The sequence below is a fragment of the Xiphias gladius genome, chromosome 10, assembly GCF_016859285.1.
Source record: "Xiphias gladius isolate SHS-SW01 ecotype Sanya breed wild chromosome 10, ASM1685928v1, whole genome shotgun sequence".
Lineage (NCBI taxonomy): Eukaryota > Metazoa > Chordata > Actinopteri > Istiophoriformes > Xiphiidae > Xiphias > Xiphias gladius.
The window spans coordinates 14,170,312-14,197,515 of NC_053409.1; the positions used below are offsets into that span (position 1 = coordinate 14,170,312).

Below are 27,204 nucleotides of genomic sequence, written 5' to 3' on the forward strand. Positions count from 1 at the left end.
TGTAGGTTTGACCAAGCGAGAGGCGCAGCTGACTCCAAGTCAGAAATACCTAGCTATCAGGTATGTGACTCAGGTATGTTTTTACTGCTTTAGATTGAGCCAAATTAAAAACTTGAGCATTTATGAGCTCAGTCTGAAAGAAACATTGCTCTTTAATTTAATAAAGGCTTCATTGCTTTCTTGCATAGAAAATCAGCACACTGCCCCCCTTTTCAACCTCTCTCTGGTGCTGTCAAGCGGGCTGTTAGGCGCCCCGTATCTAGGAAACCACGCATTTACTACTCTCACGTGACCTGTATTTTAGGAATGCCCATTCCCTCCATCAATCCTGCATTACGGCTGCAGAACAATCGTCACGATTGGAGATGGTTGTGCAGCTGATTTGTGGACAGAATGCAAAAAGCAGGATTTGAGTGGGGAGAGGAGTTGCTAATGTGAGTCAACAGGGAGTTAATATATGTGACAACACGGCTGAGACAACAGAGATAAGAGACAGAACAGAGAACAAGCCTGACATCTAGCCATCGTTGTAAAAACTCATAGCCACAGAATAAGTTTCAGCTACAAAAAGCATTCTTATCTTGGAAATGCATTGGACATTTACAAAACACAGTAAATGCAGTGTAACTATAAGGCCCCAAACATGAGGCACCAGACCTTTGTTTCATAAACTGTCGCTGTCAGTCAGCTGCTAACTCATAGCTGTTGCCTGCGAACGTGGGGAATTAGCAGTTGAGACGAGAGCTCCTGTTCAGGCCGTTGGATTGCTGCCTCACCCAGCAGATTAAATTCATCAGGGAAGGGTAAGAGACTGCAAAATCTTCAGAGTCAGTAAAAGCACTCAGACTCTCCCTCCTGGTTTCACAGCGGACAGGTAGCCATCCCTACACGTGGTATTTTGTCTGGTGTACTATTACACTGTATTGTAAATTGATGTCTCAAAAAAGAGGGACTACTGCTCTAAGGCATGAATTCCTGGGTTCAGTCAGTCTTGGATTGTCGGACTGGACTGTGTAATGAATGTGAAACAATGTAATAGTAAAGCTCTGAAAAGATCTTTTTTTTTTTTTTTTTTCCCTGATGTATCTGCTCTCATTTCTCCCTCTGGCCCTCAAGTCGGATGCCCAGCTTGCTGGAGTACCTGAGCTACAACTGTAACTTCATGGGCATCCTGGCAGGGCCCACCTGCTCCTACAACGACTACATGGCCTTCATTGAAGGCACATGCTACCAGCCACGCCACCAGGAGAACGCCAACGGCAAGGAGAATGGGAAGTACAAGCAAAGTGAACCCTCACCCAAGGTACAACACACTTCGGTGGAGGTTCTGTACAGTTTTAAGAAACAGAATTTAGTCCCACTCATCTTAATTCATTCCAGTTGAAGATAAAGTCTGATATGCAGACATTTTTTTTCCCACACGAATAAAAGTGTATATGTCAAGTAAAGTCTGCAAACACTATGGTAAAATAGACCCACACTTTGCGTTATCTTGGGCAAAAAAACATTTCAAAGTTCTTTAAACCCTAAAAGAGAGTACGTGAAATCATCATGAGTGGTTTTGATATTACAAAATGGAATTTTAAACTATGCAATTCTCTTTTAAGTGCTTATTTTGGGAATGTTTGAAAAAGGCCCAGAGTAGAGGAGCTTTAAAGGAGACCAGGGTTATTATAATGCATTTGGCTCCCTTTAGAGAAAGAGAAACAGAAACTGAAACATTATTGAGAATTTGATGACCCAAATTTCTAAACTTCAATGTTATTTATGTATTCTTACTGCATAATGCATAAATAATTTAATTATACTCCAAGATTCGATTGTGTTCATCTCATAAGAGCAAGGAACAGAGTGAAACATAGATGTTGCTAAATATAAAACATGAAAGAATGCTCAAGGACTTGAGTTAACCTCGACTTAACAGAGTTTTTAAAGCGCAAGAATATCTCATAATAAGGTTCTTGTTCCTTTTTGAATATAATGCACTGTAATGAGTTTTAACAGGACTGGTTCTCTGTATCCGCCTCTCTCCTCTCTTCTTCACCCAGAATGACGTCATCTCCAAGCTGTGCACATGTGCCATCTCGCTGGCCATCTATCTGTCTCTGTGCAAGCTGCTCCCAGTCGAGCACTCCATAGACGATGACTTTGTCAACTCCACACCATTCCATCTTCAGGTCATCTACCTGTACCTGGCCATGCTGGCACTGCGGCCAAAGTACTACTTTGTTTGGACACTTGGTGAGTTTGACATGTCTGAAGTACACATTTCCTCCCGCACATTTGATATGAAGATACATGTTTTTGTCATGTTTGTGCAAATTAAAATTAAATAATGAATTAGGCTGACAGGTATCAAAAAGAGACTGGCAAAGTCAGTGAATTTAGAGATGAAGCAGGGCTAAAACTGAATTTTATGTAGAAGCGCTCCCACTTTAGTTGTTGTTCAATGGCTCTGCTCCTTTGAGTGGTGCTAACTCACTGAGCTGTTCTGGGTTCAGGGAATTTGGTTGTTTTTATGTGTTGCCCAAAAAGGAAGTTCAAATTCTTATTCAACAACATTTCTTGAAGTAACAGTGCCATCTAGTGCTGAATTGAAAACTACAGCTCTTTATTCTTTCCAATGACAAATACATGTGATGCAGTGTGTGTTTCTGTCATGGCGTCTCAAACTGATTTATTCTAAGGATGCATGGCTGTAGTCATCCTTTAATGTTGCTGTTATAGCGCTCAGAAACATTTGTCCCTCTCTCCTGCAGCTGATGCAATCAACAACGCTGCCGGATTTGGCTTCAATGGATACAACAAAGATGGCTCCCCACGGTGGGACCTGATATCAAATCTCAGAATTCTGGACATTGAGGTTGGGTTCCTTTTATGAGTTCCATTATATCCTGATAAAAGCCTTTTTCAACTAAAGCCTAAAAGTATATTGTTTGCGATCCAATTTCAGTTTGCCACCAGTTTCAAGATGTTCCTAGACAACTGGAATATCCAGACAGCGCTTTGGCTCAAAAGGTAAAAGCATTCAGGTTCTAAGACTGTACCTTGTTCGTTTTCTGTGAGAGGAAGCCCTGGCTGTTGAAAGTTGTTCAAATATCAGCATAAATGTATAAGGCAGGCATTGAATGTTTTGATTGCAAAAATGCCATGTAATTATTTTGCACATTTTTCGCTTCATAAAATACGCAGAAGTCACAAATTCTCCTGACAAAAGCAAACATTTATGACTCCTATTACAATCCATAATGTGACGACAAATATCCTTTTGTGTCTTTTTCAAATGGTGGCTTGAAATCTGCATTGAAACTTTTCATTTGTTTCTACTTGAATTGGTTTGACCAAACACTGAATGTGTGCCATCTCCTACCCTGTCCTATCCCCAGGGTTTGCTATGAGCGCTGTCCCATCAACCCCACTACTGCCACCTTCCTGCTGTCAGCCATGTGGCATGGGGTGTACCCCGGCTACTACCTGACCTTCCTCACTGGCATTGCCATGACCATGGCTGCACGTGCAGTGAGTGTACACACTGTTTCTGTCTATACAGTACCTTTTGTTGGAGCTTCTCTTCCCACGTTGAATGAAATAGATCAAAATTGAAACTCTACAGTTGTATATTTTGCTCTTGCAGATTAGGAATCATAATATAAGAGCTGATCCCTGCATTCGTTCTAGAAATTCTGCCATGAAAAATGATTTATTTGCTTTTCCACTGCCCTGCCAGAGTCTAAGAGCCCTTTAGGTTTACCACAGCTACTTAGCAGACCAACAAACATGCAACAGAATCCCTTAATGGCAAGTAAGGGGATAATGACAAAGTGTGTACTGCTCATACCTCATTTTTAGTGTGAGGCTATTACCACTAATCTTTGCTAAGCCAAACTTCTTTACTCTGGTCTTGTGAAATAAGGAGCCAAGATGATATTTATGTAGAGACAGTGGAGTGTTGGTACAGGATGAAACACACAATAATTCTGGATAATCTACCTGGGAAGGTTTGATTAACTGAAACCCCAGCGCAGTAAATTTTGTTGTGCAGGTGAGTTCTTGCAGGGACTCTCTTCTTCTCTATCAAGAGGATGACACAGAGACCCCTGACCCAATAACACCATAAAACTACTGGCCACCGCCACACAGACATGTCCAGAGATAGAGTTACAAGATGCAAAAAGACAGAAGGAGAGGGCATTTAAGAAGCAGAACTAGGCAGTAATGCCTGCTGTCGTGAAAGATTTGAGAAAGTAGGTCAGTTAGCTCAACTCAAGTTGAGTTTAGTTTGCAGTCGGATGAGTGGAATACAATTTTAGGTTCAGAGCTTCATTTACTTAAAGATTATGTTGAGAAGTTCAACTCACAGGGCGTTTTTTTTCTTCTCTTCCAGGTAAGGCACAACATCAGACCGTACTTTCTGGGCTCTGACTCGTACAAGTGCATCTATGATGTCATCACGTGGGCATGGACTCAGGTTGCCATTAGCTACACAGTGGTGCCATTTGTCCTCCTTGCTGTGGGACCCTCACTCAAATTCTACCGGTATGTGTGTTTGATTGAATTGTGTGTCGATAACACTGTGGAGCCCATTAAACTAAGTAATCAGATAACAAGTGAGAAAACTATGGGCTCTGCTTTTCTGTGAGGTAATTATTAGAGGGAGTTGCACACAACACTGCTATGTAAAATAATTGTAATATCTAGCTTGTAAATGAAGTTATTGCCTGCAGTGTAGAGATGAACACTTTCCACTTTTCATTAACCTGGTTCACTGTTATTGGCCGTAACAGGCTGTAACAGTTAACGAGACAGCTTAATGAGCAAAGGGTGGGGAGGATTGACTACGAGGAAAGACAACGAGCGGCATTTACAATGCTCGGCTGCTGCTATGAAATAAAGAGCCGACAACGGCTGCCGTTAAACTGGCACGTGGCAGAGAGACAGGCAGTATAAAACACACTCAGTGAAGGATCAAGGAGGTGGGAGGAGAAGGAGGTGGAACTGTAATATACACGCAGTGTTGTCTATGGGTATTCGTTTAGGTCAGTAACATAATAAGCATAACTGAATAGTCTGGTAATGGTCTTTCCATATATAGATTAGGTTGACACTGAGCAGTCTTGTCTTGTTCTTCTGTCAACAAGAAGTAGCTTTTTTTGTTTTTGTTTTTAAAAGCTAATTTTAGTTATTTTTGCTCAATAAACTTAAAAGTTTTATGTTTCTTTCTGCTGTAATTGAAACTTATCGAGCCACTTCTCTTTTCCTATGGCTAGTTATGATGCAAATTATGGGTTGTCTGTGCAGGTCTTGGTACTTCTGCTTACACCTCCTGTGTCTGCTGGTGGTGCTGGCCCTTCCTGTCAAATCGAGACGCCGGCAGGTTAAAGAGCAGCAAGACTGCCTACAGAAGGGCAGGCTACTGGACAACCAGACAGAGTACAACAGCACAGACAACAACTGCAACCAGAAAGACAAGGCCACATGAGGCTCGGGACGGCGACGCACAGTCCCCTTCAGCAGCAGAAACACTGAGACGAACTACGAAACCACTGAGAGCTGGAGTGTGGGCGAGTCTGTTTACTTGACAAAGAACCAAATATCGGATGCTCTGAATATCCTAACAGGGAGAAAACACAACGTCAATGTCCTGTCCAAACTTCCAGTAGCAAGGATGACAGCAATCACACTTCTGACATGGAAAGGAGACCAGGATGTAACAATGGCCACCGTGTAAACTAATGAGTGATAGTGGTTACTTTACATTACATGAGTGAAAATGAAGACTTCCAAGCTGCCTTAAACCCTCTATGTACTGAGTTATGATGGCATGCTGCAAGAACCTAAATACAGTCACACCATTGTGGTGTTGGGTCATGCTCACTGAATAGAAGTGCAGTATGTGGAGGGTTTTTGTCATTGTCTGGATACACACCTCTGTTAGGGGGAAATGGAAAATGTGTTAATGTAAAAGAAACATAACCTTTATCATCAGCTGCCAATTTCAAACAGGCCTTAGGATCCTCAAAATATTGTTTGATCTCTGTCTTTTTTAAAATCTTTATTCGAGAAGAATTCATAATGTTCGTGTTTTGTATTTAGATGTTTTCGACAACACTATTTGAAATCCATTCTTAATGATTTTTTTTTGGGGGGGGGGGGGGTGACTGGAATTCAAATTTCGTCCATCTCCAGCAGTTGAGAGTCTAAAAGAGGCACTTGAGTTACTAAATGGTTTTTTGTTTTTTATATTTTTCATATCTGCTGCGTTTTTGACAAACATAACTCATCAGATAAATGTGTGTTTCAAAGGGAGTTTATTTAACCTGTCGTGATGTAGAATTCTTTTGACTTGGGGTTCAGGGGTGTGATGATTTTCTTTTTTTTTTTTTTTTTTTTTTAATGTCTTCATATTTTTCACACAACAGGTTTCCTCTGTGTTCAAATGTCTCTCCTCTGTAATACTGTAAGTCTCCAAAACTATTTAATCAATCCAAGTCCTAAAAAATAAAATTGTATAATTGGTGAAACACAGTGAGTTAACATCACTGCTGAACACTTGTACAGTTTAATTCATCGTCTCAAATCTGACAGATGCAACAGAAATCTAATCAGGTTACCGCATTCACTGACAACTTATTTAATTGTCATAAGGTTTTGTAGCCATAATTATTACAAACCAGTTCATGATAGCACACATTGTGTTCAGGCTATAAATTATATAAGTGTGCAATTTGCATTTGTCTGTGAGGAAATCTGATAAAGTTATTTATGTATGTGACATAATATTGTACAAAATTCAAAGACATAGACCAGCCGTTTTGGTAAGTGGTCTCATTTCATATTGTGTGCTCTTATGTTAGGTTAGGGGATGTTCCAGGGTGCATTTACCGTATGGCGTGAGAGACACTGGTTCCTCATGTTCTTTCCGTCCATGGCTCACCTCAAGCCTTTCAAATCATCCAGGTTACTTTTTTTAAAACGCGCAGCAGTTCAAACAGCCTGTATCATAAGACATTTTTAGGGATCTAGTGAAGAAAATGTTGTCCAGAGAGGGTAACCCAAAAAGCACCTAACTGTCGTTTAAAGAGACAAATGACACATTTTTACGTATCTGTTAGAGCAGGAAACAGTCTGGTGATTTCAAACCCGCAATATCATAAACACTAGTGCATATTTTTTTTTCTAAAAAAAATGTCAGTAAATTGAGTTGGTTTGGTATATTTGTGATATGTAAAATAATAACAAAGAAGCAGAGGTGAGCTTTGAAGTATGGACCTTTTTTCTTTTTCTTCCGGTGACTTTCTAACATTGCATATTCCTGCCATAACTGTGTGTGTACCAGTATTCATGTGATCCGTACATGTCAATGTGGTCTCAAGTAAGCTATATTTGTAGCCTGGGCCCCTTGTAGGCGAGTGTGGCCCACCTAAGGGAAAGGGATGTCATTCTACAAACATAGCGATTATTGCACTGCATGGCCACCCAAACCAGCAGATCAATGCAAACTGCTCCATATGTCCAAAGTGCCAAATCACGAATGGCGCATTTTGTTTTGTGTGTATGTATGCGTGTGTGCCTGCGTGTGTTTATTTGTGTGTGCGTGTGTGTGTATGTGCGCGCGCGGGAGTGTGTGTGTGCGCGCGCGCCTGTGTAACATAATGGTTATTTTTGTGTCAGAAGGAAATTTATTGAAAGATTTGTATAACAGTACATTAAAATTCTGATTTATGTGGCAAAATAAAGAGAAATTATTTTTAAACACTAAAATGATGTTTGAAAATACACCTTATTTTTGTCCAGTATTGGAAATTGATATTAGTACAAATAATTACTTCAAAATAGATGCCTTGTTTTGTATTACTGTTGAAAATTAATATTGGCATTAACACCGAAAGCAAACATGTTGCTTGTGCTTTTTCTGCTATGATAAGTCAAAATGTCTGCTGTGAAAAAGGCCTATGTTGCTTAAATCTTATGATAAAACAGGTATTTATTTTTGTGAACTTTAGCTGATCTAAAAATATTTTAAATGTTGTCATAACGATATACTTTACAGTATCTTCCCAAAAACTGCAAACACAAGGAAGGAAATGGAGATTAGCAATCACATGTTCATTGCAAAAGAAACATCAGTTTGGCGAGTAACTTTACTTAGTGTCTAACACATTTACAAATAACTGTTTAAATGATCATAATTCAAATCATGTGTTTAACTGGCACACCCAAAGACACCGTAGAAAGTGGGAGAAACTTTCTTGGGATGTAATGAATTGGGTTTCACCTTTTAGGTTCATCATTTATTGCTCAATATATGCATAAAAATAAAAGGTAATGGAGTAGAAGCTGGAGAGTGAAAGTCAGTGGTGGAAGTATTATTAGAAAAATTTGCTTAAAGTATTAAAAGAAAATAAACACTGATTATGCAGTAGATTATAACTATTGTAGCTTGAGCGCATTTTATGTATTTCACCTGCTCTTGGGTAGTTTCATGTACTGAAAAACAAATAATATTTTATATTCTCATGACAGGCTTTTAAAATCCGAATCAGTAAAGTAAGTATGAGGTGTAGCGCCTCAGGGTCGTACAGTATTTTGAGTTCTGCCACATGCTACGCCACTGTAACCAGGGAAAGTAGGAGGTGGAGCTCTAGGTCAAGGCTGCTCCGTTCGGCAGAAAAAACAGAGAGGCAACAAAATGGCATGAAAAAGTGGTATTTTTGACCAAATTCCCCGGACCGGGAAAAGTACATACGATTTCAGAGCAGCCCAGCCTAGGTAGGAAGACTTTGGTTTGTACTTTTTTTTTTTACTTTTAGAGGTGAAAAAGGAGCAAGGACCTGTTGGAGAGCTAGCCCCTCTGAGCTAACGTTAGCCTGTTAGCCGCTGGGAGCTCAGCTAGCTTCTGCTTTTGCTGCTGCTTCCTAGTGACAGCACTAAACACGGGAAGTCAATCTGTTTGTAGAGTGCGTGTCAAAACCTGTCTCTCATAAACCAGAAAAAAAACCAAACTATATTATAATTTTTATTATTTCACATCATTTTTTATTTTATTTTTGTGAGGCAATTTGATATGTGAGTCTCATCCAGATGTTTTTTTTTTCTTTACAGTCCGAAGACATGCAGTCGAGAAGGGGCTGACTCTCCATAACGTTACCCGTTGTTTGCTAGAAGTTTTAATTAAAGCTGCAGATACAGTAAGGAAACATGCAGCATAGACCCACAATATGTTTATCACCTCTTTGTTGACAGTGTGTCCTGGCTGCCTTGTTTGTTAAGCCTTTACTTTCTTTCCAGCAGCTCCTGTGACCAGGCACTACTTCCAAGTAGCAGGTTTACTCAGATACAACTTTTCAGAGGAAAAACCAGAGCCCCCTCTAATCTAAGAAACACACTGATAAAAGACCATGTTTTTCTTTTTAAAGTTTTCCAATAATCCAGTGAAACTGTTGGGAGGGGCAGACCCTGGTATGTACCAGGGAATGAATCCTCAGCAGTTTCATACCCACATGACAAGCCTTGAAGAGCTTACTGGTTAAATTTAGAGATCCTATCCAGTGTTGCCTCTTTAGTTCTTACTACCTACATTTGTGTGTATTCAGATAACAGCACAGCCGACTAGGGTGTTTTTGGATTTGTAGGTTGATATCCGGGCCATATCTGACCCGTAAGTAGATCTGGACCGTTCTGTATATTGATATAAACAATTCTGATGTGTAGTGAAACCGGAAAAGATATCACCTGGGATTTTGGTTGCTCTACATTTCTTTGTGCTTTCCTGCTTTACAGTTATGTGATAAATATTTCTGTGTTTGATTAAGTGATTTTGTGGGGAGGCTGGAAGAAGCAGCGAATACCTCTACCTGTTTGCTCATCATATTACTTTGCTGCTAATTTTCTTTTTCAAAATTCTCCTTGTGTACCTTCCTATTCTTGAGTGTAACTGTCTTCTAAAAGCACAGACACCCTTCTGTAAAATAGAGTTGAAACAATTAGTCAATTAATCAGTGAGTCAATCAAACTTGATTTGCAACGACTGTGATTAGTGATTTTTCTTTTTTTTTAAAGCAAAAAATTATTTTTAAATCAAACATGCCAAAAATTCACTGGTTGCAGCTTTTTGAGTGTGAATATTTGCTGCTTTTCAATTAATTAATGGAATACGCTTTTGGTTTTGACTGTTGATCAGACAAATCTTTCACTATTTTCTGACATTTTATTATACAGAGAATTAATCAATTATTTGATAAAGTAATGGTCAGAATAATCTATAATGAAAACTGTTTTTTAGTTGCAGCCCTACTCTAAAATATATTTCACATTCTGATATAGATCAGTGCTTTTAATTTAAAAAAATATTTGGATATTTATCATATTTTTGTCAATACTTTCATGCCCAACATTGAAGGTTAAGATGGCCAACGGTAGTGGATATTTAAAGAAAAACTGGGGAGAAAAAAAAAAAAAGGTGCACCAGCATCAATTTCATATTTTAACTAACTAACTAATTAGCAGGTAGGTCATTTAAACACACTTAAGTGAGTACAGTAATAATCTGCAAGTGATAGCTCGCCATTAATATCAGCCAAATTTTACTTTTTTGCATTACTCATAAAATGAAATTACCCAAATTAGGCCAACATCTTAATTGTCTCTCCCCTTTTATCTGTGTAAATTGGTGTCGAGCCAGTGCATGTAAAGGACGCGTGTGTCTATTGTGTGATGGGCGTAGGCCAGCCCCCCTCATCTAATATTCAGCCTTGAGTGAAGGGGGGATGCTGAGCGTGAGCCGGGCAGTGCTTGTTGATACAGTGTATGAGTGAGCAAGGGATAAAAGGTTGGTGTTGAATAGCCAAATATAAGTTTCATCCCACACTAAGGTAAGGGGTGCCTCTTTTAACCTTTGTAGTTCTTTCCACAGACCATGTTTCACTCCTTTAGCGGCTTTAGTAAATTTGTTTTTTGCTGTTTTTATTGGTGTTTGTCTCTGCTGGCTTTTACTGGATGTGTGTTGTGTTAAAAGGATGTGTGTAATCTGCCATCTGATCTTTGCTCTACAGAAAGAGAGAGCTAAATGTTTACTGATTGGTTCTTGTGTGGTGTAATCGTCCACCCATTGTGCTGAGAGACAAGGAGCTGAGGAGGGTGTGTCAACAGGCTTCCCTGTAAACAAAGGATTTTTTTCACTTATGCATGACACTGTGATATGAGAGAACAGTTATATGTGGTCCCTGATTGGAGAAACAGGGTTAGAGTTTAGAAAAAAAACAAAGAAAGAATATGAACATAGTCATTGATTGGTAGCTTTAAATTTGACTGAATTGACTGTTTTGTGCCTTTGTACTGACAGCCCAACAGGCATGTGACATTTAAGCGTTATTGACCTGAGCCTGAGCTGCTTGTCTCAAGGATTATGGTGAAATATTGTGCAGCATGTTTGGTAGTCTTTATGTGAAACCCATTTCCGAGACAACTTCCAAGCAATAAATGCAGCTAATTTTATGTCATTGTGGCAGGAAGTAAGGCTGACCATGATGCAGGAGGCCCAGCGAGATGAAACATTTATGAGTTTCTCATCGATCAACTGAATCTCTAATACAGTGAAAGCAACCATATCTGAGGGGCTTTTTTTTGTTAGGTTTATACCTATAATACATTAAAAGTCTGGGGCTTTTAATGGGAAGATCTTGCCTGAATATAGGAGGAAGTCACTTCCAAGTAGTTACAAAAATGTAATTTGTAAATATTTCTGATGAACTCCAACTACATTGCCAGGATTTAGCTATGACTAGAAAAAATCCGGCCCACTTGCCTGCATAAAAGGGGTTAACATGACTCAGTATATAGAGGAACATGCTGGTCTATTTCTGGGTTTAAAATAAGTCTTTAGAATAATGCAGCCTAATTACAGATTATCTACCCGAAGTGGGCTGCCTGCATTGATTTTCCAGACGCAGACGATTACCTAACTGCGTCTTATTGCTATATTCCCAGCAATGCAAAGCAGTTGCAGTGAAACAATGTGCAGCTGTGCACCTATTATACTTTCGGGTCCTTAACAAAAAAAAAAACAACAACAACAACAAAAAACAGCACTTTTCTTCTTTAGCGTACACAAGTTTCACAAAGTCCAATTTAAGGCAGTGGAGGAGGGTAGAACTGAAGTTGGTCTTGACATAATTGGAGTGCACAGTCAAGTGCATCAATTTTCCATTATTACTTCAGAGGAAGAAAGTTTAAAGACTATTGATTGTTGTCAGTGGTATTTGATGACTTGGTGCAGTTTCTTGAGTGGAGCGTTGTGATTGCTCTGCCTTCATTATACTGCACAGACAAACTTCAGTTCATGTTTTCAGCCTGAGTAGGCAGACGGGACTAAACTGGACTGAACTAAGTGCCCCTCTTAGCTCTTGTGTAATGAGCTTGTTCAGTGCATTGTCCAATTGTAACCAAATTATAACATCCTGGTAGAAAAAGTCAACTTAAAATTACCACTGAGAAAGACATATAGGGTGTGATGGTATTTCTGATCACTTAATTTGTGGAAGTTTGTGTATCGTGTATGTGCCCGTACAGCAAAATTGCCTTTTCTTTAACTTTTAAAAGAAAAAAGAATACAAAAATGCATGGAAACACTGCATATGGAAATGCATACAGACACACACACACACACTTGTACTTATTTACTAAGTGTACTTTTATTCAGCAGAATTTTCTTGTATTATTTTCTGTCATTGAGAAATAAACTGTTTCATATGTTTTTTTAAAAATATGACACCCTCTTTTCTGATTGTATTTTGTAATGTTTTCGTAATGTTTATAGCTCCGCTTGTATGGATTGGTTTGTGCATGTGAGTTGGGTTTGGACAATACTTGTTTATTCCACAGCATTACTTCAAAGACACACCACATCCTCTTCCTGGCCAAGATTTTAACTTCTCTGTTTGTCTCTTAGTAGTGTTGCACAGTTAACTGTGCTGGCCACATAGATGTTGTTGCTGTCCTTTGCTCACTGTGAATGCTAATCTGCTTTCCTCTCGCTCTACAGTGGTGCACAGGTGTTTAGCAGTCAGCCATGGATACCACCACCTCCCTGAAGATGACCTCCCTGGCCGTCCAGAGTCTGTTCAGCTACGTGGAAGAGGAGAACCTGGCCGCCATCAAAGCACATTTGGACAAGTTCAAAGATGTGGACAGCAGGAGCGATGTAAGTCAGCCATTTCACAACAACCCCCCTGTTTGCTCAGGACGTTTATTTTAGGGATAACTATGTAGTAATCAAAGTCTGATGATAAATTGTAGAGATACCTTTTGACATTAAAGGGTCTTTTTCTATTAATCAGTGTCAAAAAGCCACACGAAATCCCCTTTGATTCAATGTTGTACACCAATAAAACGAGAACTTCAAAGGGGCTGAAATACTTTTTATAGGCACCACGTACTCATAGAAAACTTAAAACTGATGTAATGTACCCTGAAAAAAAACGGGGAGTTTAGAGTGGTATAAGGAAAGCCAGTAAAAGCTAAAGCATTGCCCCACACTACTTACAGTACAGTAATTTGATCTGTTCTAGCTGCTGTCATTATGATGTTAAGTCTGCTACCTGTATATACAGTGTGCACATTAGGTTATTGTCTCAAATTTAAGGATAATGCTGATAATACTGTATATTCTTCTTCTTGAAAACGAATTAATCCAATGAGAGGACTAAAACCAAGAAAAATTGATCCTACTAGCAAGTATTGTCCGTGCAGCCATAGCCTGATTTTTAAAGATTTTTGTATTCAGTCGGAATGAATGAGAGCCCCAGACGGGCTGAAGTCAGAAATGATTTAGACCAACGCATCATTGGTTTTGGTCTTTTCGTGAGATTTGTTGATGATAAGAAAAATGTTGCACAGTGGTATATTTATCCCGTAACTTGACTAATAGAAAAGCAGTACGTAGGCCATATCTCATCAAGGGATCAATTATTTGGATGTCATGCAGGATCGGATTGGAGTTCAGTCATCAAATAGTATCACCATCTGTCATTTCTGTCCAGTGAGTTCTCAGAGGGTTATGGAGAAAACAGTACAGTTAATTAGCTTGCAACAAATCCTTATCCCAGTTTGAGTTCCTTTTCTCTCTCTCTCCTTGTTTCAGAATGGACAGACTCCCCTGATGGTGGCAGCGGAGCAGGGCAATCTGGAGATAGTACAAGAGCTCATTAGGAGAGGAGCCAACATTAACCTGGATGATGTCGTAAGAGTGCATACGCACACACATAACATCTCAGACTGCTTAATATGAGCACAGCCCCACACACAGGTACACGTGGTGTTGTTGCGATATTGAGAGCACATCAGAGTCGAGGCACAGGTGAAAGACTGTGGTCATTTCAACCACATCATCCACTTGGCAGTGAAGACGTTGGTGATCTTCCATCTTGCTGAAATCACCACACCCGGGCTTAGTCCTCAGCTATTATGAGCAATCACGAGCCATAATGACAACTTACTACACGATTTTATCTTCACTCTTTTGACTAAATGACAGGATCCACTGGCTGGCCAACACCCTGTGTCTCCAGAAGCCAGCCCCCACACACACACACACACACACACACACACACACTCTCGCATGCATACACTGTCCCACTTACATGCATGCTTGCTCACACACCTCTCATTAACATCTTACATACATGTAACCTGCTATTACACATGGTTCACTCAAACTTGTGTTCATTTTCACACCAATGCAGAAGAGGAAGGAGAAGCATTACGTTATAGTCGCTCTTGTCCCTCTTTCTCTACTCTCTGACACCCCTGCCTGTCCATGCGACATTGTGTTCCCATGAGCACCTGGTACGACCAGCTGGTATGTACAGTGCTTTGGCCATTCCCGGGATGTGCCATGTAGAGCTCGGACAGACGTTTGTCCAACTGGATTTGGTGTCGAATGGGATTTTCCCACGGTAACCAGTTGTCTCTTTGTACAGGACTGCTGGACGGCGTTGATCTCGGCAGCTAAGGAGGGTCACATCGAGGTGGTGAGGGAACTGTTGGAGAACAATGCTAACCTAGAACATCGAGACATGGTGAGTACACAGACGGGGTGATGTAGCGGGAAAGGAGATTTAGTTTTAATTTCACAGTAACTTTCCAAAAGTTTATTTTTTAAATCTGCTGTTAACAGTGATTTTCTATTTGAGTGTGAGTATTTCAGTGAGGTTGAAAAGTCTGAAACCGCTTTCCTATTGACTTGAATGGGAAAATGGTCTCAGACTTTTTTGGACCCATTGTATGTAAAACTTAACTCTGACATCCCATTATCCAAAATTAGTATAGTACTATAGTACTAGTACCAGATACTGTATCATAATTATGATATAATGTCAGTAATGATATCATATTAATGTTTAGCCCAAAAGTAGTATAAAAAATAAAGTAAAAAAGTTGAATTAGGTAAGAATATTGGGTAGGGCCATCCTATGGACCCCCCTCGCTTCCCCGCCTTATTTCCTGTCTATCTGTAATATCTGCTATGAAAAAATGTCAGGATTATCTTAAGAAGAGAGAAGGAAAAAAGGATTGTAAGTTGATAGCTAAAAACCTGTGTCAATCTTTTGAATATCAAAGAAACATTAAAATGAAAACTTGATTAAAGGTTGATTAACAGTCTGCTCAAACCTATACTGTAAATTGACAATTAAAAGGTATCCTTTATAAAATTTAAAAATATAATAAAGTTACGATGCCTTGATTATATGTACATTAATGGTTTCTCCTCGATGTGATGATCCCAGTACTGTTTGAACAACATGATACATTACCCTTCAAATGGACATAAAATGAAATTGCTTTCTGTGTGATGGCTCCTCTCTAGTATTAATCTTACTTACTGAGCTCTGGTTGTCTCTGCAAGGAGCAGTGATACGATTTAGTCACTGAATACAGAGCTGTCAGAGGCAGGCAGTTGTCTGCAGGCTTTTTGTTGCAGCCATTCTGTATATTCATGAGCAGAGCATTGGGAACATGAAGATGAGATACCCATATTTATTACTTGGCGCTAAACATATTTGGTAAGCATTTGTTGTGATGTAGATGTCCCATTCAAGAGGCGTTGTGCAGCCGAAAATGCCAAAAATGCAGATCTAATGAGTATTAGCCATCAGTAGGTAGCATAAAAGATGCATTAAAATTCTCTGTTGGCACTCAAAGGTTATACATTTACATGACATGTAGAGTTGATTTTTTTTTAAATTCCCAGCTTCTATGACGTTACGGAGGTGACTCAGGACAATAACTGACTCACTACCGTGCGGGGCGTGTGTAACCTGCACACCACAAACCAGTCAGCCAGTCATCACAGTGAGGTTCTAGGAAACCACACTGTGGGTACTGTTCACTCACTGGAAAGTGTGTCACACCAGCTGGAAATAGCATATTTTCCTACCAATAAAACCGGCTTGGATTTGACCCATTCTGTAAGGTTTGCATTTAATACTGTTGTTGCCCTTACACCTTGTTATAATAAAATGATAGGTATAATTATATGTCCAGATTATTACATATACTGTATGCAGAGCTCGTCATGAGCAAATATTATCTATCCTCTTATCCTCATAATTTTTCTATTCAATTGAACTATTTTGTATGTGCTTTCTACTCAGGGGGGTTGGACTGCTCTTATGTGGGCAGCCTATAAAGGTTGTACAGATGTGGCCCAGCTGCTCTTGGAAAAAGGAGCTAACCCCAACATTACTGGTCAGGTACTAAGACTGAACACACTGTATTTCTTCTAGCATCACTGGTATTTGTTGTTCCTTTTTATCTGTTTACAGAACATGAAATATTTCCATCTATTAAACAGGTTTATACCACTCTTTTCAAACTGAATCTAATCTCAGAATTTAGTCCAAAATTTAGTCTAATGGCAGTGTATATTAGAGGAGGTGTTCACATGATGTGTTTTTTTTTCTGATTGTTTACTCCATGTAAATGTAATGCAGTGTTGCAGCTCACTAGCCATAAACTGATAAACAATAGTTGTAAGTGTCAGTAAACATAACTTTAGAGTAACAAAAATGTGAGCACAACAGCAACCCTGCTCTTCACCTGCACAGTGTGATGCATGCCCCATCATCTGCTGTTTCAGTCATCTGAGGTGGCTGAAAGTGTTAGTACGACCGCAGGCCTGACACTGATCATTAGTTACTGTCAGCATGACGTAACCCCTCTCCTCTGCCCCAACAGTACAGCGTCTACCCCATAATCTGGGCAGCAGGTCGTGGCCACGCAGACATTGTCCATCTCCTGCTGCAGCACGGAGCCAAGGTCAACTGCTCAGACAAGGTAACGGCACACTGAAAGATGTTCGTCGCTCACTTCTTTTCGCGCAGACAGAAGATTTACGCCGTGGTATGAGCTTAAAAGATTCAAATGCATAAGCCCACATCCACCCTCCAGGACCAAAATCCTTCTCCCCTCTGCCTTTATTTATTAATGCTCCTTTATAATTACTTACAAGCCCCTGGGTTCTTGAGTGAATCATGTCTTGCCAGGCAAGTCTCATGCATGCTATCATATTTCCTTCTTTTCTCTGCAGTATGGAACCACTCCTTTGATCTGGGCCTCCAGGAAGGGCCACTATGACAGTGTGATGCACCTTCTGGCCAACGGAGCTGATGTGGACCAGGAAGGAGCTGTAAGTAGACTGCAGATTTCCTGTGAATGGTTGTTCACTTCTCAAAGTCTGACTTTACAAAGCCTTATTGGCCTTTTTACAGACTATGCATTATCTGTTGCAGTCTATGTTTCCAATAAATTATTCTGATTTGATAGTCAAGTTGCAGTTAAGTAGAACTGCAATTTCTTATTGTAGTTAAGATGATTAAAAATATGAAAAATATTGAAATCTCTATATTCATGAATAATTCTTATCATAGTTTAAACAAGATATTAATTATGGTGCAATATATTATTTTAAGTACAGAAATAATAAAATAATGTTGATCATCATTGCTCATCATCAACTCATTGATTATGATTGCAGCTTTTATTGTTGGGAAATTTTGGAAAGCCTTTGAAAGTTTGAAGACTGAAAATTTTTTATTTTAGTTTTTGGGTGCAGTTATTTGACATAGTGTAACATTTGGCAGTGTTTCTTGAACAGTGGTAAGATTTGATTTGGTAGTGTGATCAGGTACCTTAACAGCAGAGCAAGTCTAATTTTGTCCTGGGCTCACTGTGGGTGCCATGACACGCAGAGCAGTTGCCTGTTCTCGCCAGTGTAGTTTTCACACAATAAACATTTAATGCTGCCAAGCATCACAAATGTGTCAGTACACTACAATATTAAATAATTGATTCCACCTATGACGAAGCACATCTGTGCTCCCCTGAGTCTTGTTGCATCTGTGCCGACACAAACTGAACGATATAATAGTTTGGTGTGTAGCATCAATAATCACATGGAACTATAGTAGCTAATGTTGCAGAGCAACTCATTCATATGTGATTAAGAGACTCTAGTGCCTGGAAAAATATACGAATTATTGGGCTTTCTAAATGAGATGTCAATAATAAGTTTTCATTAAGCCTGTAGTGTCTCTCAGAGCTGCTGAAATAAACTGATGTGGGAAATGCAGTTTTTTGTGATCAGCCACAAATGACTGAACATCTGTCATTTGGGCGTTTGAACACCAACCAAAATCTTTAGACCCAGTCAAGTAGAGAAAAACGTCTGAGAAATGTTAAGGTAGAGGGACTCTCAGACGTGCAAATGACTTCTTTCTGTGCTTTTTCAGAATTCAATGACTGCTCTGATTGTGGCTGTGAAAGGTGGCTACACAGAAGTTGTCAAGGAGCTTCTAAAGGGGAACCCGAATGTCAACATGACGGACAAGGATGGCAACACAGCCCTTGCCATTGCTGCCAAGGAGGGACACACTGAGATTGTACAGGACCTGCTGGACGCCGGCACCTATGTCAACATCCCAGACAGGGTGAGGCCTCCCTGCTACAGCATTACCAGGGGCTGTTTGACACAAACGGGAATTCGTAAAATGGGCGATATGAGAAGCGATTCATGTCTCTCCCTGTCTGTTTTCACTTCTGTCTCTCTTGCACCATGTCTTTCAGAGTGGGGAGACAATGCTGATTGGAGCAGTGAGAGGAGGTCATGTGGAGATAGTCCGAGCTCTGCTGAACAAATACGCTGATATTGACGTCAGGGGCCAGGTGGGAGTCCCACTATTATTGCTGCCTTATTGATGTTTAAAAGCAAGCAGGAGGCCTTCTTCTGTTCTGTGTGAAATGTCAACGGCTACTCAATACTGTTAATTTAGCCCTATTGTTTTTTGGTAAAGTGAACTTTAATACAGGGGCGAGAATTGCACAACTGTATTACTGCTATATTAACATACACAACCTGACACACTGTGCATAGTGTTACAAATCTTATATATACCTGTGTACTGCATTCTCAACCATGCAATTTCAACATTATACATAAGGTTTTTTTTTTCATTTCTGACAGTTTATTTTAGATAAACACGCTAATATTTGCATTGTCTTTTCAACATCAGGATGGAAAGACTGCCCTCTACTGGGCAGTGGAGAAGGGCAACGCTACCATGGTGAGAGACATCCTGCAGTGTAACCCAGACACCGAGAGCTGCACAAACGTAAGGCACTGTCAGTAATAAAGGATGAATATGCAATCTCTCTTATCTTTTGAATTTCTTGGTTGTCACTTCTAAAGTGTCACGTGTCTCTTTTTATTTGTCATGATTTTTCATATACTGCATTTGAGAATATTGTGTATTGTCAAATTTTTACAATATTTGCATTCACTATATTAAATAATAGTGGGCATAACAGAAGTCTGCTGTTTCTGTAAAATCTGTAAAAATACTGTTCACCAAAGATGCAGGCAGACAACTATGGATATTACCTCATAACAACCTACAATAGTTTTTCTTTCTGAAAAACTATTATGTCGGGGGAGTTGTATCTTTTTCTATTATGTAGTGTTGATTAATTGTAAATTTTAAGATCAAATGTGTATAGACTTATACGTACAACATAAATTTCAGAATGAATTTGAATAAACGTTGTGAGTGTTTGTGTTTTAGGAGGGAGAGACCCCACTTATCAAAGCCACAAAAATGAGGAACATTGAAATAGTTGAGCTGCTGCTGGATAAAGGAGCTAAAGTGTCTGCGGTGGAGAAGGTACTGTTTAAAACACACTTGCACATAACTCATGCTTTTATAAAAACCTTAATCGTAAATAACAATTCTTTTGTGCTGTTATTTAGTTTTAGTGATCTGGAGGATTCTTTTTTGTCCACTATTTCTGGAGCGTTTACAGATAGTCACTTTCCAGTTTTTCAGTGTACAGCAGTGAGTCAGTTCTGTGTTTTTCTTCATATAGAAAGGAGACACCCCTCTCCATATTGCCATCCGAGGGCGGAGCCGAAAGTTAGCTGAGCTGCTGCTGAGGAACCCTAAAGATGGCCGCCTGCTTTACCGCCCCAACAAAGCTGGAGAGACACCATACAACATCGACTGCACCCACCAGAAAAGCATCCTCACACAGATATTTGGAGCCAGTATGACCCTTTCTCTTCATTTAGAAAGGATTTTGTGACTAAATGAGCTAATTGCGTTCAGAAATCAGAAAAGATGAAACTGCTTTACGTTATCTTCTCTCATCTTCTTCTCCACCCTTTACTTGTTTCTCTTTCAGAGCACCTCTCCCCCTCGGAGTCAGATGGGGACATGTTGGGTTATGACCTGTATAGCAGCGCTTTAGCAGACATCCTGAGTGAGCCCACCATGCAGCCACCTATCTGTGTTGGATTGTATGCTCAGTGGGGCAGTGGCAAGTCTTTCCTCCTTAAGAAACTGGAGGGTAAGTAAGCAAACAGCATTAAAAATGTCTCGTACAAAAATGAAAAATGAAGGAATTATGGAAACTATTTTGACAGTGCCTTTCCTCAGTTTCTTCAATCCCTCTGTAACAATTAAAGTCAAGGGTTTGTTTTCATACTAACTCACACTATATACTATATTTTAATCTCCCCATATACTTCATTGAAACATCTGATATGTTTGACATTCTTTCTTGGACTTCCCCTTTATTCATTAGATGAGATGAAGACATTTGCAGGCCAGCAGATAGAGCCGTTGTTCCAGTTCTCATGGCTGGTGGTCTTCCTCACATTGCTACTCTGTGGCTCAGTGGCTGTGATCCTGGGCTTCACAGTTGATCCCAAGCTGGCAATCGCTGTCTCCCTCAGCCTCCTCACCCTGCTCTACATCTTCTTTGGTGAGAGGACAGAAGTTGTAGAGATGTAGTACCGATGCGGAGAACTGAAGATTATGAGGAAATTCTGTTTTAATTTGAGCACGGAGGGAGCTGCAAATAGAATAAATAGAATTTTTTTTATACAAAGCTGGTACTTTTTTTTTTTTAATTTTGATTCCGAATATACCAAACAGTAACATATATATCTTACATATCGCCTATAATCTCATCCCAGCATCCGGGTTTTTGTGTCCTGAGCCCAAGTTTAAGAAACTGGTTTAGAGCCTCAGCAATGCCAGCCAAGACAATATTCAGATTGCTAAGAAAACAACTATAATGTAGATGCATAATACATTTCCATTTACAGAGTGAACCTTTTGTGATACTTTTGAGACTCAGTTTGAGACACTAGAGGGAGCCATTATACAACAATATTAAACATGATGAGTTGACCCTCTTAATTTACACTGTTGTTGTTTTTTTAAGAGAAGAGACCTTACTAATATTTAAGAATAGAACTTAAGTATAATAATGATAATAATGAAATTATATTGTTTTGGTTTTATTCCTCAAAAAACTAAAGAAAAGAAAAAGAATTCTTTGGTTGACGACCTCTTCTTCTGTTTCAAGTGTTGGTGTATTTTGGAAGCCGACGTGAGAGGGAAAACTGGAACTGGGCGTGGGTCATCAGCACCCGTCTGGCCCGCCACGTCGGCTATCTGGAGCTGCTGCTCAAACTGATGTTTGTTTACCCCCCTGAACTTCCTGAGCAGACTACCCGTGCCCTGCCTGTCAGGTGACAACGACGATACACAGACAGAAGAACTCTTACTCTAGTCTCTACCCTTTTCTGCTGGAATATAACAGAATCAGTCTCATAGCTCCAAGACAAAAAATATAAACATTTGTTAACAATTGCATTACAACATTACATTCATTATGAACCATAAAACTCAATAGGTGGTTGCTGTGTATCTGAGAAAAATAATCATTTTCCCATCTCTCTCTCTCACATGTCACACAGGTTCTTGTTCACGGATTATAATCGTCTGTCCAGCGTTGGAGGGGAGACATCCATGGCTGAGATGATTGCCACGCTCTCAGATGCCTGTGAGAGGGAGTTTGGCTTCATGGCCACAAGGCTTTTCAGGGTTTTCACGAACGATGAGATCCAAGGTGACGACACTGTCTTTGGCTTTAGATGTCAGTCATGTCAGTCATCATGTCACCTTTCAGTCTGCACACAAAGTCCCAATCTGTTGCTGAGACTGAAAAGAATCTGATGTTTATACTTATCAGATTACAAACTTATTGTCGAATTATTGACAAAGAAATACTCGATAGTGGTTTTTGGGTTGTATCAGTATAATAAGTGGGTGCCGTGCAGTTTGTGTTGACAGTGAGACCAGAATAGAAATAGTGTGTCCTTGTTTAACAGCAGAGCAAACCAGTTCCCTTAATTAGGTTTCTTTTACTAGTATTTACTTTCATCAGTGTTGTTTTAAGCATAATGAAACTTTTGTACATAACCAATGCTTAAAACTAACTGTTTAGTGCGTTTTTTCCTCATTAACTACCCCCTACATTACCAGATAACAGTAATGCTAGTCTGCGTAGAAAATGGTAGATACAAATATTTTCCTAATGTTTTAACCCTCAGTGTATGGCCCTACCATGACCATCTGCATTCCTTTCATACCCCAGGTAAAAAGTGGAAGAAAACATGTTGTGTTCCCTCCTTCGTGCTGTTTGCCTTGACACTAGGCTGTCTGATCACCGGTATGGCCCTGTTAGCCATCTTTAAGGTGGGTTAGATCAATGAATTGGGATCCTGCGTTAAAACAGTATGCCTTCCAACCACTATGTCGCTGCACGCCCCAGTAATCAGTTTAAATCCTTCTGTTTTTCAGGTTGACCCGGAGAACTTGACAGTAAATGCAGTGCTGATAGCTATGGCCAGCGTGGTGGGTCTGGCTGTACTGCTCAATTGTAGGACTTGGTGGCAAGTGGCTGACTCCGTCCTCAACTCCCAGAGGAAACGCCTGCACAGTGCTGCTAACAACTTGCACAAGCTCAAGAGTGAAGGATTTATGAAGGTAGACTAATGCACTTCATTGTACCTAATCAGGGACGAATGGAAATCCTTTGACATCCTGTTGTCGGGCCGCAAGGGGTATTTAATTTGTTTATGAAGTTATGAAGTTGTAGTTCCTAATACAGTCAATTTCCTTTCTCAGATAAACATTGAAATTTTAATTGTTTTGAGCCACTGATTTTTACTCCCCTTTCTCTCACCAGGTTCTGAAGCACGAGGTGGAGCTTATGTCAAAAATGGCCAAAACCATCGATGGTTTCACCCAGAACCAGACGCGTATGGCCGTCATCATCGATGGGCTGGATGCCTGTGAACAGGACAAAGTGCTGCAAATGTTGGACACGGTGTGTGTTTGCATGTGATTGTGTTTGTGGGCACATAGATGACGGATGCAGCTTCCTCTTGACTGATAACAAGATAATATGAAAGAATTAAATTTTTCAACATCTGTCACTCAAGTAAATGTATAACTATGAAACAGTCTGTAAAGCACCATGTGGCCTTAACCTGAAGTGGGTATTTCACCTGTGCACACGGAGCCCACACATCTTCGTCGCAGTGCAGCCACCCTGGTGTTCCCAGCTGCCTCAGCTCACCTCCAAGTTTAGATTCTTCCTCCCAGTTGCTGTAATAGAATTTACTTTAGCCAAATGTTATTATTTGGTGAAGTAATCCCAGAGAAGATGGCAGCCCCCTGTGTGCTAATGTAATCTTCTCATCTTTTCAAGCACCTCCTAGTCACTCTGAAGTCATCTACTATTCAGAGATCAACGCACACTCTGAAATCCATTTTTTGTAGGTTACACAAATTGCAGATCAGATCTTTTTTTTTTTTCTTCAATCTGTATACTTTTCCTACCAGATAATGTGCATTAAAGATGCAGACATCATGTGATGGCGCCTTATGGTGCTTACAGCTGCTGCAGGAATGGAGGTTCATCATCCTGTGGGGCGAGCCTGAGGGTGCTGGCCAGCGGTTAACAAACCATGTATGCATGTAGCACAAATCGATGTCCTGTGACACTTACACAATGTCCCTTAGTTAGCAGAGTGGAAATCCCCAAAACCATGTGCTGCAGACAGTCAGCTCTCTCAGGAGTTGTTAAGTTTAAGTACTGCAGCCGACCGTTGCCCCTAGTCGTCTTGTTGTTGATTGATTAGATTGTAAACCACCCATTTTTACATTCAAGTAGTGGACTCTCCACAGAGGGTTCTATTATGCTAAAAACCTAGTTTTTTACATGGCTGAACCAAATCAAGTCCATGCTCAAAACCTTGTATACTTAATAATAATAGTAGTGAAACAGGCTGATATCATAGTTTTAAAAAAAAACATATTTTACGTAATAGCAAAGAATGTCATGAAAGATGTCGATTACACACTAGTTATGTTCCTTTCTTGTTCCAGGTGAGGGTACTCTTCTCCAAAGGCCCTTTTATCTCCATCTTTGCCAGTGATCCCCATATTATCATAAAAGCTATCAACCAAAACCTCAATAGTGTGCTGAGAGACTCCAACATCAACGGCCACGACTACATGAGGAACATTGTCCACCTGCCGGTATTCCTCAACAGCAGAGGCCTCAGTACGGCCAAAAAGCTTTGCATGGAAGCCCCCACCAACGGAGAGGCATTGCCTGCTGAAGGTAAAGGACAAGTGATAATATACAACACATTTTGATTTTTGCATGTACATGGAGATTTGCACCGAGTTTTGGGCCATGGATTGACAGGTTCAGAAGCTTTATTTCTGTTTGGATAGATACATCTAATTTCTGGTGTTCACTCACAGCCATTGTACAGCTATCATTCTCTGTGTCTCTTCCTCTCTCTCCCTCCAGGATGGCATGAAGACATGGACAGGAAGTTGTCTCAGAACAGCTTGGGCCAAGACCAGGCCAAATTTGGCAGCAAGAATGCCCTCAATCGCAGGGTAACAGCAATTCAAGTCAAGTTTATTCGTACAGGCCGTACAATGCTTTGTTGCAGTTTATAGCCCCACATTAAGGGTTCCTGACTCCACCAAGCTCCCTAACTTAAGAAGACAAAGAAGAACCATGGTACATTAACAAAAGAGCTTGGAAGAGGAAATTCAAAGAGCAGTCCCCCTGCTGAGATTGCAGTGAATGCAGTATGAGTTGTAGGTGGAAGAATGACCAGTAATTTGAAATACAAGTCCAAGAGTAGGATAATAGTAATTTGATTATAGTCAAAATTAGATATATTATGACCAATATATCAAGTACTGTATATTCTAATTGCCACCCTTAATAGACACTGTTCGTACCCCACCCTAACCTCATAACAACCAAAACAAAAAAGCCAGCAATAATACCAAATTACAGAGAAGCTTTTAATACAAAATTATAATGGACACAGATGTTTGTTTATGTTCCACTACAGGTATTCCCACAACACTCATGTTATCTGGAAATATCATAAAGCTGGAAATGAATGCTTGATGTCCTCACTCCTAATTAATCAAACAAAATTAAAATGCTGTGAGTTCACCACAACTTCAGTAGAAAACACTGGATTAGGGTGAGATATGCTGCCTTTAGAACCCTCACTGATCTCTCTTTTCAGCCACCTTCTTGAAGGAGGTGTTCAGTACATGCTCGTTGTTGGCAGGCATCTCAGAGGCCAGAGGACAGAATGAGACACACAGACAAAAAGAGAGAGGTGCTCGGTGTGTGGCCAAGGTTCCTGGTGTAATTGATGTAATGGCTGGTTATTCTTCCTGCTGCGTTGCCACAGCCTAATGACAAGGCCTAGCAGCAGTGGGTCCCCGTGACAAAACACTGGCACCAGGTCTGCTGGCAGGAGGCTAAGTGACTCTGCTGCTGTCGCAGATATTTCCTCCCCCGCGAGACCTTCCTAATACCCCCCTTCCTTCCCGCCTCCCTCTCTTGTTTGTTTGTTTGACATTTGTTTGTACATCGGGTTTATCTAATACCGTCAATTATTGGTGTTGGCCCTTTTATTACGGGGCAGCATCGTGCTCTTTTTATTTGCCCTCCCCGCTCGCTAGCTCTTGGCAGGAGGGTTCTCTTTCTACAAGTGGAGATTAAAATGAGGGCAGAAAGGGGAAAATCAAGTAGTGGCTCTCCACTTTCATGTGGCTTCTTAGGCTGTGGATGACATTATGAGTATCTTTACCATCTTATTTCCATTTATTTGAATTAAACAAATCCTCTTTATAAGGAAGAAAATTATTACCTGGAACTCAGCATTCAGTATTTCCACCCTTTTCTAAGTATAACCGTTTTGTTAACTGAATGATTGAACAGTGTATAAGTAAGGAAAAGAAGAACCTGTAAGCACATACAAAAACATCATGGACCATGGACCAGTAAAGCTGTAAAAAACTACAGTAAAAATCAATATATGTTGGAAAGTCAGCCATACAGGGCTTTCTTTATGATAGACCTTTTCAGGCCTGACTGAGCGGTGGCCATATGTTTCATCTCTGAGAAAGAGGTCATGAGACTGGTGTTATGACTTCAAAGTCAACCAAAAGCCTCGCCTTGGCTCATGACCATGGCAGCTGTCTGATATCATCACAGATGTTCTCCGGTAGATCTGTGTCAATAGCTCGCTTGTGTGTCATGACTGTTCTGCTTTGGACAGTGGCTCTTTGATTTTTATTTGCAGTCAAAGGGAATTACAGAATATGTTTTTTTCACAAAGAGATCATATTGAAGGGGCTGAGTGTGTGAGAAAAAATAGCTTTTAATTGGTTTAACTCACACCACTTCGCATACTTAAATTGCAGCCCTCTGCTGGGTTATCTCGTCGAATGAGAGCAAACAGACGCA

The 27,204-nt window shown here is 40.1% G+C and overlaps 2 protein-coding genes across 6 annotated transcripts in view; both read left to right on the top strand.

The window, feature by feature from the left end:
* The window catches only part of mboat2a (membrane bound O-acyltransferase domain containing 2a), a 36,878-nt gene extending 30,492 nt beyond the window's left edge, over window positions 1-6,386 (top strand). Inside the window, exons 6-13 of the mRNA XM_040137869.1 lie at window positions 6-60; window positions 1,117-1,303; window positions 2,049-2,241; window positions 2,760-2,863; window positions 2,954-3,018; window positions 3,387-3,519; window positions 4,385-4,536; window positions 5,299-6,386. Of these exons, the coding sequence (XP_039993803.1) occupies window positions 6-60; window positions 1,117-1,303; window positions 2,049-2,241; window positions 2,760-2,863; window positions 2,954-3,018; window positions 3,387-3,519; window positions 4,385-4,536; window positions 5,299-5,479 (1,070 nt within the window). The 3' untranslated portion in view covers window positions 5,480-6,386. The remainder of the gene's footprint in view (window positions 1-5; window positions 61-1,116; window positions 1,304-2,048; window positions 2,242-2,759; window positions 2,864-2,953; window positions 3,019-3,386; window positions 3,520-4,384; window positions 4,537-5,298) is intronic.
* Window positions 6,387-8,606: 2,220 nt separating this feature from the next.
* The window catches only part of kidins220a (kinase D-interacting substrate 220a), a 46,424-nt gene continuing 27,826 nt past the window's right edge, over window positions 8,607-27,204 (top strand). For 4 of the 5 annotated variants that reach the window (XM_040136587.1, XM_040136589.1, XM_040136591.1 and 1 more), the window contains exons 1-22: window positions 8,607-8,769; window positions 9,103-9,188; window positions 13,040-13,198; window positions 14,138-14,236; window positions 14,976-15,074; window positions 16,650-16,748; window positions 17,233-17,331; window positions 17,585-17,683; window positions 18,786-18,983; window positions 19,120-19,218; window positions 19,566-19,664; window positions 20,115-20,213; window positions 20,416-20,593; window positions 20,731-20,895; window positions 21,133-21,312; window positions 21,922-22,087; window positions 22,316-22,467; window positions 22,996-23,096; window positions 23,202-23,387; window positions 23,590-23,730; window positions 24,795-25,032; window positions 25,228-25,319. In XM_040136587.1, coding sequence (XP_039992521.1) covers window positions 13,067-13,198; window positions 14,138-14,236; window positions 14,976-15,074; window positions 16,650-16,748; window positions 17,233-17,331; window positions 17,585-17,683; window positions 18,786-18,983; window positions 19,120-19,218; window positions 19,566-19,664; window positions 20,115-20,213; window positions 20,416-20,593; window positions 20,731-20,895; window positions 21,133-21,312; window positions 21,922-22,087; window positions 22,316-22,467; window positions 22,996-23,096; window positions 23,202-23,387; window positions 23,590-23,730; window positions 24,795-25,032; window positions 25,228-25,319 — 2,721 coding nt within the window. In that variant the 5' untranslated portion in view covers window positions 8,607-8,769; window positions 9,103-9,188; window positions 13,040-13,066. The remainder of the gene's footprint in view (window positions 8,770-9,102; window positions 9,189-13,039; window positions 13,199-14,137; window positions 14,237-14,975; window positions 15,075-16,649; window positions 16,749-17,232; window positions 17,332-17,584; window positions 17,684-18,785; window positions 18,984-19,119; window positions 19,219-19,565; window positions 19,665-20,114; window positions 20,214-20,415; window positions 20,594-20,730; window positions 20,896-21,132; window positions 21,313-21,921; window positions 22,088-22,315; window positions 22,468-22,995; window positions 23,097-23,201; window positions 23,388-23,589; window positions 23,731-24,794; window positions 25,033-25,227; window positions 25,320-27,204) is intronic. The other variant, XM_040136588.1, reaches the window with a different exon arrangement.